Here is a 15990-nt window from a genome sequence, read left to right on the forward strand (position 1 = left end):
TAAATAAAATAGTTACTATTATTTTAATCATTAAAATAATTCTAAATTACTTATATCAACTTTCAACTCTTCCTCTACTATCCACCAATACCTTCACGCCCCCATTCAACACATAAACACAACACTTATTTAATTAAAACACATAATAATTAAACAAATTATGTAAAAGTCACAAATAAATCAATTAAAGTAAATAAATTGAAAATAGAGTGTTACACGCTGCCCACTTGACTAAGGATATCATTGTAGATCAATTTGATGGTTTTGTTGCTAACATCACAGTTGGAAGCTACATAGGCTTCAAAGATGATGAGTTTCCGTCAAAAGGGATAACACATAGTAGAGCCCTACACATTTCAATGAAGTGTTTGGAGACAATCTTATCCAGGGTGTTGGTGGATACATGATCCTCATTGAATGACATGCCAAATACTACCTTAATGAAGTTGACTCTAGAAGGAGTGTCAATGAAGCCTATCGCTCTGGTTGTAAAAAAAATTGATGGCTCTAAGAGATCTGTGATTAGAGAAGTAGATCTTCCCATAAGGATCGGTCTACACACCTTCTCCATCATCTTTCAAGTTATGGACATTCATCCAGCGTACAATTGTTTACATGGAAGGCCTTAGATTCATGCTTCAGGGGAAGTTACCTCGACGCTGCACCAGAAGCCGGAGTTCATCACTAGTAACAAGATGATAATAGTGGGTGGAAAGGAGGACATCCTGGTGCGCCATCTGTCTTCATTTCACAACATTGATGTCAATGGAGAAACGATTGAAACTCCCTTCCAAGCTTTGAAAGTTGTAAGTTTTATGGCAACACTACCAGTGGAAGAGCCTAACAAACTTGATCGCTCAATGGCATATTGGAAAGGTGTCAAGGCTATTTTCGAGGATGGGAACTGTTTACTGTGAAAATTGGTAAACAATCTCTTGTCTCAAAAAAGGGTTTACTTTACAGGACCAACCAGTGAATCCTAGGACATGAGCTCTTGTTAAATTATATTTGAAAGTCTATGAACACTTCGACAATGCTCATAATTTGATAATGGTGTTTAAAGTTTAAAAGTAAAATGCAGAATATGTAAATAAAATGCAACAAAAGAGCTTCAAAGTAAATTGCAATGAGAAATAATAATTGATAAACTGCCAATAATTTCAATTAAAATGAAAAGATGGTGAATCATACGTACATTCTCAATAATCTCGTTTCTCAGATACACTTAGATACTTAGAGTAATTTATGAGTATTTGTATAATGATTGAACACACGGAAATCCTATACACTAAGACTCATATTTATACTAAGTCGAAAATAACCGCTATCAACTGTCTTTTCTCCAGAAAATGACACGTTTTGGTTGCATGTCCTCATTTCTCCGTAGCTTTACATGCGTCCTTCTCAGATAAATAGATAAGGGCAAAATATAGTTATCATCCTTATTCAAAATTCAAAATCTTTCGTCGAAGGCAATGTCAGTATTGGTTCTATCGAAATTATGGTCTACACCCAGAAATATTTCTAAGTTTTAAAACCAGCATCTCCCTCTTATACACAAGATCTCTTCGACAGGATTTCCCTCTTCGACAACATTTCCTTCTTTCCGTCAAAGTTGAAACAAACAAAATATTTCTTTTGTCCATCATACTTAATCCAACCTTGGTGTCAAAATCTCAGCTAACAAATTGCCCCCCAAAAATGTCATTTTCGACCAAACAGAGAAAAAGACATTTTTTGAAAGTCTCTTTCGACGCCACAAACTCTCCATCTTCTATGACGTCATGATCATCATGACACCTTTTCTTAAAAGTCTTCTCAAAAGCATGCGAGAATACTTTTTACAATCATCACTCCTAGCTCCTAGGGGATCGTGGGCTAGCTCAACTGCCACCATTCCATCACTTGTTCTCCGATTGGCACATGTCCCACTATCCTTTCAACCATTAATTCTTTGAAGTGAACCGCTTCTACTTCACTCATCTATAAATAACGAATATCACCCCTTTGTTAAAATTTTCCCATTCTGAAACCTCTCTTAACAAAGAAAAAGCTACTCTCAAACTCGTCATCTTCCACAAAACAAAAACCCAAATTTTCTTCAAATCCACTGCATCAATAGTGTCTTCTACCAAAACTACTAAAGATTCAACAAAGGCTACAAAAGAGTCCAGGAATTCATCTAGTCTCTCTCCAGCTCACAAAGTATTAGGACCAAAAGTTGTGGGTAATCAACAATACATACTTGAGCCTCCACTTGCTAAAGAAAAGAGAAAAATCTACCAATCGCATGTATTAATTCCTATTTCTGTTTATGGTAAAACACGTGATATGTTAGGACCCTTATCAGATACAAATTCTAATCCTGATAGCCTCAGGGAGTTTTTCCCAACATATCATTGTTACGAACCTATAGCTAATGGGAAGAAACCTAGGGCTAGCGATGAACCTAAAACTGCTGAAAACCCACACCCTAACAACCAAAGTATGCCTTCGATAGAAAAACCCATCGACCTAGACTATATGAATAATGGTTTTAGGGTATTTCTATCGTGTTCTTTATTCAAAGACCCCTCAAATTATCTAGGCTGGTTAAAATAGATAGAAAACAAGATATCCCAAGTCTGGAAAAACATGGGTATCTTAGACATGATTCAATTGTCGAAGGTTGGACCAGGATATTTCCAGTCTATGTTAGTTTCTTCTCTGTATTTTTGGGATAACACCCATAATAATTTTCATTTTCCCTGTGGTATGATGACACCCAGACTTTTCGACATTGTTGCCGTCACTGGGCTCAAACCAACTGGGAAAACTTACGATCCAAACCTTATGGCTGAGGATACTATTTTTTTCAACACCACCAAAGTTGTTTTCACTACCTATATAACATACTACCATGATAAAAACTCTGTCGAAGTATCTGACCAAGAACACATTGCCTCCCTCGCCCTCTGGCTATCTCGCTGCGTCTTTTGCTCCAAATCTCTTCAACTAGCAAAGAAATTCCTGACTATGGGAAACCAACTTCATGCTAGACATAACCTTTGTCTCAGTGAAATGATCTTGGCTAGCCTCTATGACTCCCTAGGGGAAGGCGTCATAACTCTCAAGAATATTCAACCCAAAGGAAACTTATTACTTTTTGGTCCTTTTTGGTTGCTGCAACTATGGTTAAATGCTACCTTTGAAGCATCTCTTCCCATTCAAAATCCCATAGATGCAGAGGTTGAAGAGATTAAAAATAGGAGGGTTGAAGGAACGCGCCTTGCTTTGCTGACTCCTAGTGATGAAGGAATGAATCTACAATAAACCTTCACATGCTATTTGATGATGTTCGCCAAACGCTATAACTTCACTCCATCCATGGATCCCTTCGCCCACAAGATGTATGGCCCTGAATGGTTCACGATAAAGTTCCTTTCTCCATCGGAAGACCAAGAAGCGGAATCCATTGCCATCTGGGAGGCATCTCTCACCCCCAGGCTACTGCTAACCAGACTCAAGAAATCGAGGAACCAATTCACTCTCTTGAGCTACCAACCCAATCTTGTCTCTCGACAATTTTGACTTATTCAAATTATGCCAAATCCACTCTTAGCCAAAAAGAACTCCCTTATCCTCTATAACATGATACACACAGATGCCCAAACGGACAAGCTCATAGCTCGATACTCTGGAAGAATACAATCCACTCATGTTGCATTCAAACCATACTTTCTCTGTACCCAAGAGCTTGATACTTAGTGAAGAAATTATTATACTGAAGAAGTCTTCGATGTTCCTGATTTTACTCAACATGTGACCAAAGTTTTCACCTTTGTGCAGGACAAAGCCAAGAAAGGTATTTCAACTCATGTCAATGAAATCCAAGCATTCCAAAAGTACTTTGAAACTACCTATAGACCTGATGATCTTATTCAAACCATCAGTGAAGTAGAAGTTACTCTAAAAGAGAATTTTTTCAAAGAAAATGGAGGATTTAAAACTACCTTCATTCGTTAAACCTGAACAACGATACGAACTAGCTTTTAACATGCATCCCCAAAAATTTCCTTGACTTTCCAGTGTTGAGTTCGGCGTGGCTTTTAGCCATCTGTTTCCAGATTGGTTTGTTTGTGGAGATTTTGTAAAAATTCTTTGGCAAGAATCACAAAAACGTGCCCAACGGATGGTTCCGACTAAGCATACTCTGGACAGTTTCAAAGGACATCTTCATATTAGCATAAAACATGTTTTCATAGAGTCTCCAATACACGAAGGTGGAATGGGAGGTTTTCCGTCTTCATTTATCAATTCCTTAATTTTCTCTTATTTATGATAATCGTCTTGGTTTTATTTCAGCCGTGAAAATACCTGCCAAGAAAACTAGTTCCGCGAACAAAGTCGTCGTTGAAGAGAAAGATGAAAGAAACACCAACAAAATAACAACAACAAATGTATACTTCAAATATTGTTATTATTTTTTCTTTATGTATTACCTTTATGTCTTTTTACTATTTTGAGACGTCTTTGCTTGCAGGCAATTCAAAAATCACCACCAACGCCCAAAAAACGAAAGCAAAAGGAACTCCAAGTTCAAATAACCGATTCAGACGATGGTGATATCTCCCCGGATACCATAAAACCAACCAAGAAAAAGAAGCAAATAAAGACCTCTGATGCTCTTTCTTACCCAAAAATAAAGGCTACCAACACCTCAGCGAAGAAAGCTTCTACTTCAAGGGTATCTTCTACTTATCTTGAACCACCAAGAAAAAAGACTGATAAACAACTCGAAAGCGACAATTCCAGCCCCGGGGCTAAAGGTCCTAAGGTAAAAACTTTACCTTAATTTCTCAAGTTATTAATTGCTTCTCTCGGCTTTCGACTCGTCCATGTTTGATTTGTTTTTCCAGGGGGTTGTAGATTGCACAGAGCAATCAAACATCAAACAAATAATCTCAGTAAGTAGTAGTGATCCTTCTCATCACCCCACAAGCACTCCCTTTTATCACCCCACCAGCACTCCCTCTTATCATCCAATATCTCCCAAAGATTTGACAAAAGAGACTACAGATGAAGTGGACAAGCCTATTGAAGAAATGCAAAAGGATCATACCAGTGGTTCTGAGCATGGGGATGAAAAAAAGGAAATTTCTCCTGTTGAAGGGAAAGTGGATGAGGAGATGCAGGATGTTGACGATGTCATCAAAGACATATCTGAAGATGGCTCTCCAATAATTGCAAACCCAAGCACTGATAGTCCAAATGAAAAAGAAGAAGAGGATCATTCTATGTTCAACCTTCACATGGATCCTGATGAGAAAGAAGATGAGGAACAAGATAATGAACCAGAGAATGAGCAAAATAAAGGCATGCCCAAGACCAAGCCAACTTTTGATGCTGCTAAAAGGACCATAACACCTTCCACCGGAAACACTACCACCCTCTCTTCAGAAGAGCTCAAAGCGCTGAAAAAGAGAAAACCAGTGGAATACCTTAAGGCCATCATCAGTGCAAGGGGTAGTTCGACTGAGAAAAGCCCTAGTACTACAACAATGTCAAGTGGTCAATCTACCAGCAAATCTGGTGATGAATTGCTCCTCAAAATAAAATAAAAGACCTTCGACATTGATCTGTTCCAACTCTTGGAGAATGACACTACTGCCTGCTTTGTGATCAAAGATCTCCTGAAATCGGTTGACATCTTGAACGCTTCCCCAGAAGTTGCAGATGTCATCATGGATCTAGGGTTGTTGATTTATCAAGTTATTGCGGAAATTAATCGTATAAGGGAAGCTTTGAACAAAATCCATAACAAATCAGAAACCCAAGCAGCGGAATGGGACGATGTCATTGAAGTTACTACAAAAATTGCAGAATTGGAGAAGGGCTCTGAGCAGAACCAAAAGGAGGTCGAAGCTTGTGAAAAAAACATCGAGGCTTGGGAGCAACAGATAAAGGAATTGCAAGCCAAGATTACCAAGGCCAAAGAGCATAAAGATGAACTCCAAAAGCTTGATCAAGAAGAATTGGCCAAGGAAATCCAAGTTAGCATGCATCATGTCAAAAGGGATCAGAAACTGGAAAAGGAAATTGACAACCTCATTTCAAACAAATATGTTTACGAACGGCACTTGAGACTTCAAAAGTCGAAGTACAACAAAATGAAGGCTTCTCTTTCCTTTTAGTTTTGTTGTAATTGTTGAATTTTGACTACGAAGGATTTTTTGTTTTTCATGTAATGACTTTAAGCCCTTCGTGGTATTTGTATAATGACTTAGCCTACTTGGCATTATTCTTTTCGACTTTCCATTTTGGCTTCCATTGTTGAGTATGAATTATTATGTCATTATTGTTGATGTATGTTGTTGTTGAGTTTACTATAATATATGTAGATTATTTGTTTCACTAACCCTTCATTGAACATGCATTCATTTAAAGTGATTTATAAAATAATAATTTGAAAGATAAGTTATCTTTGAAATACAATTTAGATCAAACATGTTTTTTCGAATTGCATCCATCTCGTAATTCATCTATATCGCTCTTTAACACGTAGAACTTGGTTTATTGCCCCCAAATTCTTCAAAGCAACAGTTCGTTCTCTATTAATTTATATTGCAAAACATAAAATTTGTTGAGAAATTAAATCATCTTCATCGCTTTCATCATAATAATATTCATCATTGATTAAAATAATGATGATGATAGCGATGATGATGATTCATAATTAGTCCACATATTGATGTTTTGCAAATAAACTAGGAATGAACGGTTGCTTTGAAGAATTTGGGGCATTGAATCAAATACTACATGTTAAATAAGAGATGAATTATGGTATGAATGCAATTTGAAAAACAGTGGTTCGTTTAAATTATTTTTCAAGAATAATTAAAATTTTCAAATTATCATATTCTACATCAATTTAATGGTTGTATATGTTTAGTGATGTGTAAGGAAAAACAAGCAATCTACATATTTTATAATAAACTCAGGGTACTTTTCACAACAATTATTTTCTGTAACCGTGGTGAAATGTTAATTATATTCCAAATAGATTTTTGTTGCTGTTGGGTTTCGAACCTATGACCTTAATATATATCACAACAATTGTTTAATATAACTATTGCGATAGGTAGCGCGCTACCTAACTTATAACCACAATCACGCGCCCGTTATGAAAACCATCATACATACAATCACACGCTACCTAAAAACACACTTGAAACCGTCATTGTATGTGTTTCACAACCGTCATTATATGTATTTTCCGTAGTAGTGATAAAAAATCCACAACTAGATACATTCTTATGTAGAAAGAAACACCAATCTCTCGATGTTCTAAGAAGGAAACAATTGTGGCACTCTCTTCTTGCAAGGCAGAGTACATTGCACGTCTATGTGTGTGTGTGTTAAACTGAATGATTGATGAATTTGATGAAGGACTTGTGCAACAAAGAGTATGAAGTTGTGACTTTGATGATAAATAATATTTATTTTATAAACCTTGCTAAGAATCTCATTGCACATGGGAGAAGCAAGCATATAAAGATGAGATTTCACTACTAGAGAGAGCCTGTAAGTGAAGAAAAATTGAAGTGAAGACCAAGTGAAGACCAAGTGACCGATTTGCTAATAAAATGAGTAACAATTGAAGTGATCAAAAGGATGAAGGAGCACCTGAGTATGGAAGACTTGGAGGACTTGAATTAATGTGGTCTCTTGAGAAAATAATATAATTCAAATTGGTGCAACAAATTGTAGTAAATGTGCAACATGTTACGGCCATTTCCTGCCGCATTCAATTTCAAGCAGAGATTTGGCACAATAGCTTGCAGTAAATGTGCAACAGATTGCACCCCTTCCAATTTTTGTATTTTTGAGGTAAAGATTTAGCGTAATGGGTTGCACTAGATATGCAACCGCTCGCACTAAATGTGGAATCTGTTGTTGCAGGAGTGAGAAGTTTGTTTTTCTCATTAGTTGGTTAACTTTATTGTTTTGTATGATGGTTTAAATGCCCATGTTTGATTATTAATGTTACAATGTCATATTTTCACCATAATTTTTTTTTAGTTCTCTCGTTTTCTCTATTATTCACCGTTGTTCTCGTGATTGAGATTTCACCATTATAAAACAAACTGACTAAGGCGAAGACGCAGATAGTCGTTACAAGGCGAAGACGCGGATAGTCGTTACACAGATGATATGGACCACATGTATATGGTGTTAAATTTTGCAAGCATTTACACTATTCGTTGAACTCTATACCCCTTGGTCACAACTCAAAATGACAACCTCTCCTTTACAAACATGTTCAAGACCTAGACACGTTTTTTTATAAAATTAACAACCATCATAAACATAGCTCATTTTAACGTAATTCTAACGTAATTGATATTGTCCGAACAAAAACAATATATAGCTTTTATCTGTAATTTGTAAACCCTTAGTTGATGACCTAAATATACCTTTAACTTACAGCAATTTTTATTGGTTATATTTGACAGAAATTTTAAATAACATGAATATAAAACACTAATATTATAATCAACCATTCTCTTCATCAGCGTTAATCTCGTCAAGAATCACGATTAACGACACTATGAAAGCGTAATCAACATTAGGATAAACTGTGACCATGAAATGGTCTTTACCAATCAAAATACTCTTAACAGTGTGCTTTTTGTGCATCTGCAATAACAAAAATTGATTTATTATTAGCACTACATACTTAAATAAAAATTAAAAATAAGGAAAAGTAATTACCTTAGCAACAATGTTGTTAGATTCACCAGCATAAACTTTGCAAGATCGTTTCAACCAACTACCTTTGATTTTAAAATCACAAACATGTTTTTTTGTGTTACTAGCTAAAAACACATCTAGTTTGGTCTTAAACTGGATTAGAGATGATCTCTTCAATGTAAATATAAGATTTTTAGCGTTTGTGCTTTCACCCCTATAAGCTTCCCACCGATCATGCATAGTTACTATCTGCACACATAAATCAGATCAGTTGGTAGCTGTGAAGACACATCAAATATAAGAGTACTAATTCGAACTGGAAAAAAATAGAGGATATAGCGGAACCTTGCGACGTAGGGTGGTGATGGGGTTACCGGCGGCATCAAGCAAGACACGGCGGTCACGGAGGGTTAAGAGAGATCCTTTAACTTTGAAGACAATGTTGCCGTTGACATCAGTGACGGCGAAGTTTCCGTCTGAAATTGTCATAACCTTTTTCACGACGGCGAGATCAAGCGGATACGGAGCACAGTATTGAGGGCCGATTATGGTGGTTTGGAATGCCATGATGATGATGCTGGCTCTTCAATTTTGCTTTTGTGATTAAATCAGAGTCCTTTTTGTTGTTTTGGTAAATATTTGTGAGAAGATTTGGAATTAAACTTTCTTACATAATAATTTGTTTTTATGACTTTAACCAATAACAAATACATTGTAGGTAGGAGGGAACAAGAAGAGTAGTACAAAGATGCTATTTTATGTTATGAAATATACCACGAAGGTGGTTTGATGTTATAGATATGCCGTGTGAAAGTTACAAGATGCTCTCTTTTTATATTTAACTAGATTGAGATTATAACTTTTGAAAATTTTAAAAGTCAAATTGATTTCTTTTCCTTCTTTCTAAAATAACAAATACATCAGTGTGTATTGTTGAAAATGATTTGTTGATTTTGTTTGAAAATTTTAAAAATCAAATTGGTTTTTTCTTTCTTTCTAAGATACCAAATACATCAATGTGTATTGTTGAAGACTTAATTTAGGACTTATTCTTCTTCTTTCTTTACTATTACAAAAAAAAAAATACATTTAATTTTGGTTACCTATGCAAGGTAATGAATGGCTTTTATCTCTTAATTTTAATATAATCGAGAGAAAAAACGTTGAACCTATAATGGATTCAATCTTAACAACTACATATTTGTATTTTTAAAAGACATCATTTTACTTCTCAATTATTTATATAACCGAGAATATATATATATATATATATATATATATATATATATATATATATATATATATATATATATATATATATATATATATATATATATATATATATATATATCATTTTTAACAAGTATTGTTAATATATAAAAGAAATATATATTTTATATTTTATTAATATACAAATTTATTTATTTTATATTTATTTTCGTTTCTCTCTACAAGTATAAAGTTTGATAAATTATGAATTCGAATCATCTTCACCACTCTAAATTTGGGGTGGCAAATACTGGTGTCCCTTTCCATTTGAAACTTGTGAAAGAACAAATGTTGAGTATTGCATGCATTTATTTCTGATATAAAATTAAAAAAAAAAGATTAAATAAATAAAATAAATTTGCAGTTACATGATAAGAGATTATGTTAGAAAACCAACCTTGAACCAAATTTTTTTTCCCGCTCTTGCAATCCATCACAAAAATCTTTGGCAAAGTAAATACATTATCACCAACCACATATTAAATAAACCTAATTTTTTCTGCTCTTGCAATCTATCACAGTTATACTTTTACTTTGTAAAATCTCATGGCGCTCTGATTAAACATAGAGGATTTCACAACAACGTTTGTGTTTCACAATAATGTTTGGGTTTCACAATGTAGCATCCTATATATACATGGGTGGTGTTCGCCTTTTGATTAGGCGTAGATGGTTTCTTGTGGACTGATGTGTTGGCAATATCTTGAGCGATGTTACTTTATAAATGGACGACAAATATATCTCGAGAGAAAACTGAAATTATTTTTTCCCTCCATTTTGTAATAAACTGAGGTCTAATATTATTTTTTTAAAAATTAAAAATAACCTAATGTAGGGACGTGTCCTCTCAGTTACTAAATAAACCAAGGTAATATAAGTAACTTTGTATATTAATAAAACATGAAAATATAACAATATTTCCTTTTACAAATTAAACATTAGCAAGAGGTAGAACAACAACAACAACAACAATAACAATAACAAAAACAAAAACAACAAAAATATTATGTGAGGTAGATAACAAGAGCAGAAACATGATTTGTTAAAGATGTGAAAAATACAAGAAGGGGGTTTGAATTGGGTTTTGAAAACAATTTTTTTTACCAACTCAAGAACACCACTTAAAAACTAAGAAGAATGAGATAAAAACACAAGTATTTTTATCATGGTTCGCTTGAAACTCAAAGTTATTTCAGTCCACCCGCCAAGGTGATTTTGCCTTATACACAAGGACTTAATCCACTATAATCAACTGATTATAATAATCACAAAGAATAACATTCTTTGTCTTGTCAAGGATCCAACTATACTCTGGTCTCCTTAAGGAATCACAAACAACAAGTTTGAATCAATGGTTTTGTGTTACAAGATGCTTTTACACAAGCAGATTTTACACAAATGAAATGCAAACACTTAAGGAAAAATGGTGTACAAAATTGATAGCTTTTCATGTAGAAACAGACTTGTCAAATAGTGTAGTCTCTTCAGCAGCGTTTCTTCAAGTCTCAAAGTCCCACTTATATAGCATAATAAAGAGACCGTTGGAGGGAAAATGGGGATACCAAATAGGGCGGTTGTCCACTGTTGGATTGGTGAAAGGAGTGATACAACGTACATCCCTTCGCCCATAAATTCAGTGACAAGTGTGATGTGTAACACCCTTCTAAAAATACCCCAAATATTTAATTAAAACCACAAAATATAATCAGAGTAGATATGCAATTAAGGGTGTCACACTTGACACTTCACACCATTCACCAAAATATCCTGTCATGCTCATTTATTTAATCAAAATAAAACATTTGCATAATTCGCAGCGGATAAAATCTAACAACAATGCAAAACATGTAACACATTACATGTAAACTTGTTCAACAATCAACAATGAAAAACAAGTAAAACATCCCGTCCCGATGTTACATCTACCAGAGCATGACCCACTAAGGAACTACACTAGACTCCAAGGACTAGCTTCTACTCAATCACTGCTCGTTACCTGAAAAATAGTTGTAAGGGTGAGTTCCTCAATCGATATAATAAGCATTATAAAATATCATGAAATGTTAAGTAAATTAACGCATTCAATCACCCTAATCAGATCACACAATCAGTAACGGCAATATCAACTCCAAAATCATACTCAACACAATCACCAAAACAACTCGTATAATATTCGAATACATCCATTCATATGATACGCCATACATACATACATTATGCAATGAGACTCCATGCATGCGGTACCGACTATTCGTGAACATATAGTTCAACCTCACCGATCAAATCCAGATACGGCTACCAAGCTCACTAGTCCCACTCATTTGAGACCTAGTGACTCACTCACTAATTCCTCACCATGGGAATTAGCTACCACCCCAAGGGCTATGATATGCACGCTAATCACCTAGCATGCAAACATCAACAACAATCCATAATACTCACTCACTAATTCCTCACCATGGGAATTAGCTACCACCATAAAGGCCACAATATGCAAGCTAAATCACTTAGTCATGCAAACATCAACAATCATCCACAATGGACATATGCTCACACTCTAAGCCATAAACAGTCCATTCATAATTTCATACATGATAGATACATTCACAACATTATGCATACTATCATACATCATCAACATATTTACCACATAATCATATCATGTCATACCACATAATCAATCACAGTATTAGCACACTCTACTAATACCTATACTGCTCAAAACAACGGGAAATGATCCCTACCCTATCATACATCAGCTAAATTACATTACTCAGCTGAACAACCAAAAACTGCACAACAACAGCACAGAAAAATCACAATCCTGCCCATACGCGTATTGCCTAGTCCCATACGCGTATGGCCCATTTCTCAGCCAATCCCATACGCGTATTGCCTGCCTCATACGCGTATGCTACGCGTACCACATCCTCATACGCGTACCAACAGAGACAAAACTACGTTAAAATCATCATCTTCTTCATCCATACGCGTATTGCCTAGTGCCATACGCGTACCAGACCATCTCATACGCGTATTGCCTAGTGCCATACGCGTATGACCAGAAACCAGAATTCCAGATCTGCTATGGTTTTCTCTGCTACGAGATTCTTCAGATCCAACCTCCCACAGTCCAATTTTACACAGTGTTCGATCATATTATCTAACACGAATCATACCCTATTCGATTTCACAAATTCTAACATTATTACATCTAATCCCTACGAATTTCCTTCAATTATAATCCAAATTTCGTTCATCCAATATTTCACCAATTTCAGCATACATCATTCTAATCAGGGACAAATCAATGGTTTATCACTACCCATTACATGTTATCCCATAATACCCATTAAACGATGACAAACCCCCCTTACCTGAGTTAATCCGGCAATCCTTCAGCTTCAAGCTCTTCCTCTCTTCAACCCTTGTTCTCTGGCTCTTTTTCCCTTTCTCCACTTTAGAGTCGTTTTTCTGTATTCACGTGAAAACTCTCTTTTACCAAATGGAACTCTTTATATATTTTCCAACTTATTATTCCAATAATAATAATCCCAATAATAATAATCCAATTATTTAATTAAATTAATAAATATATTATTAACTTATTTTAAATAATTATCTTATTTTTATCGGGGTGTTACATGATGTATAGTATTGTCCTTTTTCCCATGATATCAGGTAGTGGAAGGAATATTTGATTTGTACTATGTACTATTTATTTACGTATCCATTTGATCTTATCTTCAAACTCATTGGCTTCTGATGAAAGTTGATGAATCATGAAATGAAGAAACATACAACTGGATTTAGAAACTTCAGAATCTTCAATCAGAACCTTGACAGCGTCATCAATCTGGCTTGAGATCTTCAGTATCCTCAGAATCTTCAGTCAGAACCTTGATAACCTCAATGTATAGCTTGAGATCTTCAGAATCTTCAGCTAAGATGCAAAACTTCAAAAGCTTGCAATTTTTCAGAAGCTTGACGATCAGAGTCACGTCCAGAAGCAGAAGCGGAGAGAACGTTGCAGCAGTAACATAACGTCTCTTCAGAAACTTCTCAGGAGTGAATCAGCATAGAAGCAAAAAGAACATTGCAGCAGCAACTTGATATCTTTTAGAACTTCTCATGATTAGTGAAGAAGCGGAATTTGGAACACAATGTTCAGAAACTGATAATATTGCACGCCATATACTCAGAATCAGAACTGGATGTTAAAGCTACACAATAACGAACCATTAGGGTACCAAAAAAATTCTCACACAAAAACAATATTGTTATCATCAAAACTCAAGGCATAGATGCATAACCAAATCTTGTTCTAACAATTTCCCCCTTTTGATGATGACAAAAACATATATTTTGATGAATAATTTTGTCCAGGGTAATCACAAAAAGATACATATTACAAAAGCACAAAGCTCCCCCTGAGATGTATAATCCTAAAAAGATAAAATCAGAATGAAAGAGCACTTTCTTGATTAACCTTTTTGAAGTACCAGAATGATCTTCCATCAGAATCTGGGTTGTCTTCAGAAGTTGCTTGAACTTATCCAGCGCACTGGTTGTCAAACTCAACATTCGGATGAACTTCGCTTCAGAAGCTTGGTTGAACTCTTTTGAAGAAGCTTCAGAGACTCGTTCTCTTTGCAATTCTCTTTGACTCTTTGGAAAAGCTTTCAGAGCCTGGTTACGAATTCTTCTTAAAGAGCTTGATTTCCAAGTCTGATTACCATGGAATTTACAATTCCTCAGAACTTGATGCCAAATTTTCAATTCTTCAAAACTTGATGCCAAGTTCTGATTCTTGGTTGAAATCTTTCTCAAACAACAATGTTAAAGCTTCATACTCAAAGAGTAGACCATTTCAGAAACTGGTAACTTAAGTTATGATCTGAAAAACTTCAAGACCTTCTAATGTTTGAACCTATCCCTGCAAGACAATTAACAAACTATTCTTTAAAGTAGTTGTTATCAGAAACATTAAAAAATGTTAGGGTTCTGATTCAAGAATATAGGCATATCAAAATTAATTACGATTTTCCCCCTTAAATATGTTTCTCCCCCTTTGTCATCAATCAAAAAGATATAGACAAAAAATAATGGAAAGAAACAAACATGATTTCATTAAGTAGTGCCATAAGGAAGAAAAGAGTACAATCATGTTACAGAAATAGAAAAACATTTAAACAAAATTTAAAAAAACATAAAAAGTGAAAAAATATTTTGAAAAAGATCTAAGGGTTCTGCGGAGGAAGAGGCGGAAGTCTGGATAATATCAATTGAAACAACATTTCCTGCATGTCCAGACGTTCTTTAACCAGAGCATTCTCAGCTTGTATATCTGCATTGGTCTTTAGAAGCACTCCAGAAACAACCTTAGAAGAGGTTCCAGCAGACTGTTGATTATTAGAAACCTTAATCTATTGTTCTCCGAAGCAACCGGCTGAGCAGCAGCATCTTCCATGACAAATTTTGGATGAGCAAAATCTACCTCAGCTACCTGATATCTTTCAGAGTCAGATACTTTGGGTTCAGGTTCAAAATTAAACATGCCTTCAGGAGTACCTTTAGACACTTGGTTACCAGAATCTCTCGAAGAAGATAATTTTGATCTTGTTATATTTGGATTTTCGGTGTGGGGAGCAGAAACAGTTAGAGATGGAAGTGGAATGGGTGATGAAGGCAACTGTGAAGGAGGTGGTGTTTATGGTATCTTTTGTTGTTGATGATGTAATTGAGTTTCAGAAACTTTGAGTTTCTATAACAGGTTCTAAAATAGTTGTGTTTGTGGGAGGTGTTTGTGAAATAGGAATGCTTTGAGAAGAAGATGGAAATGATTATGTTGGTAAGACCCGTTCAGAAATTACAAAATAATAACAAAAAGATTTCTAGCCTTATGAAGCTTACTAGGAGTAAGTGTGTCAAAAGCTTTGGATGGCTGTTGGATAACACCAGAAGTGTCCTTCATAAGCATTGCTTTCT

General features: G+C 35.1%; 1 protein-coding gene across 1 annotated transcript; it reads right to left on the reverse strand.

Annotated features, from left to right (window-relative positions):
* Nucleotides 1–8148: 8148 nt before the first annotated feature.
* Nucleotides 8149–9519, reverse strand: LOC127129207 (protein LURP-one-related 15). Its single transcript, XM_051058476.1, has 3 exons — nt 9079–9519; nt 8755–8982; nt 8149–8679 (listed from the first exon to the last, which is right to left on the reverse strand). Exons 1-3 carry the CDS (start codon nt 9298–9300, stop codon nt 8536–8538), a joined length of 594 nt encoding a protein of 197 aa, XP_050914433.1. The 5' UTR covers nt 9301–9519; the 3' UTR covers nt 8149–8535.
* Nucleotides 9520–15990: the final 6471 nt, after the last annotated feature.

The sequence above is a fragment of the Lathyrus oleraceus genome, chromosome 3 (genome assembly GCF_024323335.1).
Source record: "Lathyrus oleraceus cultivar Zhongwan6 chromosome 3, CAAS_Psat_ZW6_1.0, whole genome shotgun sequence".
NCBI lineage: Eukaryota > Viridiplantae > Streptophyta > Magnoliopsida > Fabales > Fabaceae > Lathyrus > Lathyrus oleraceus.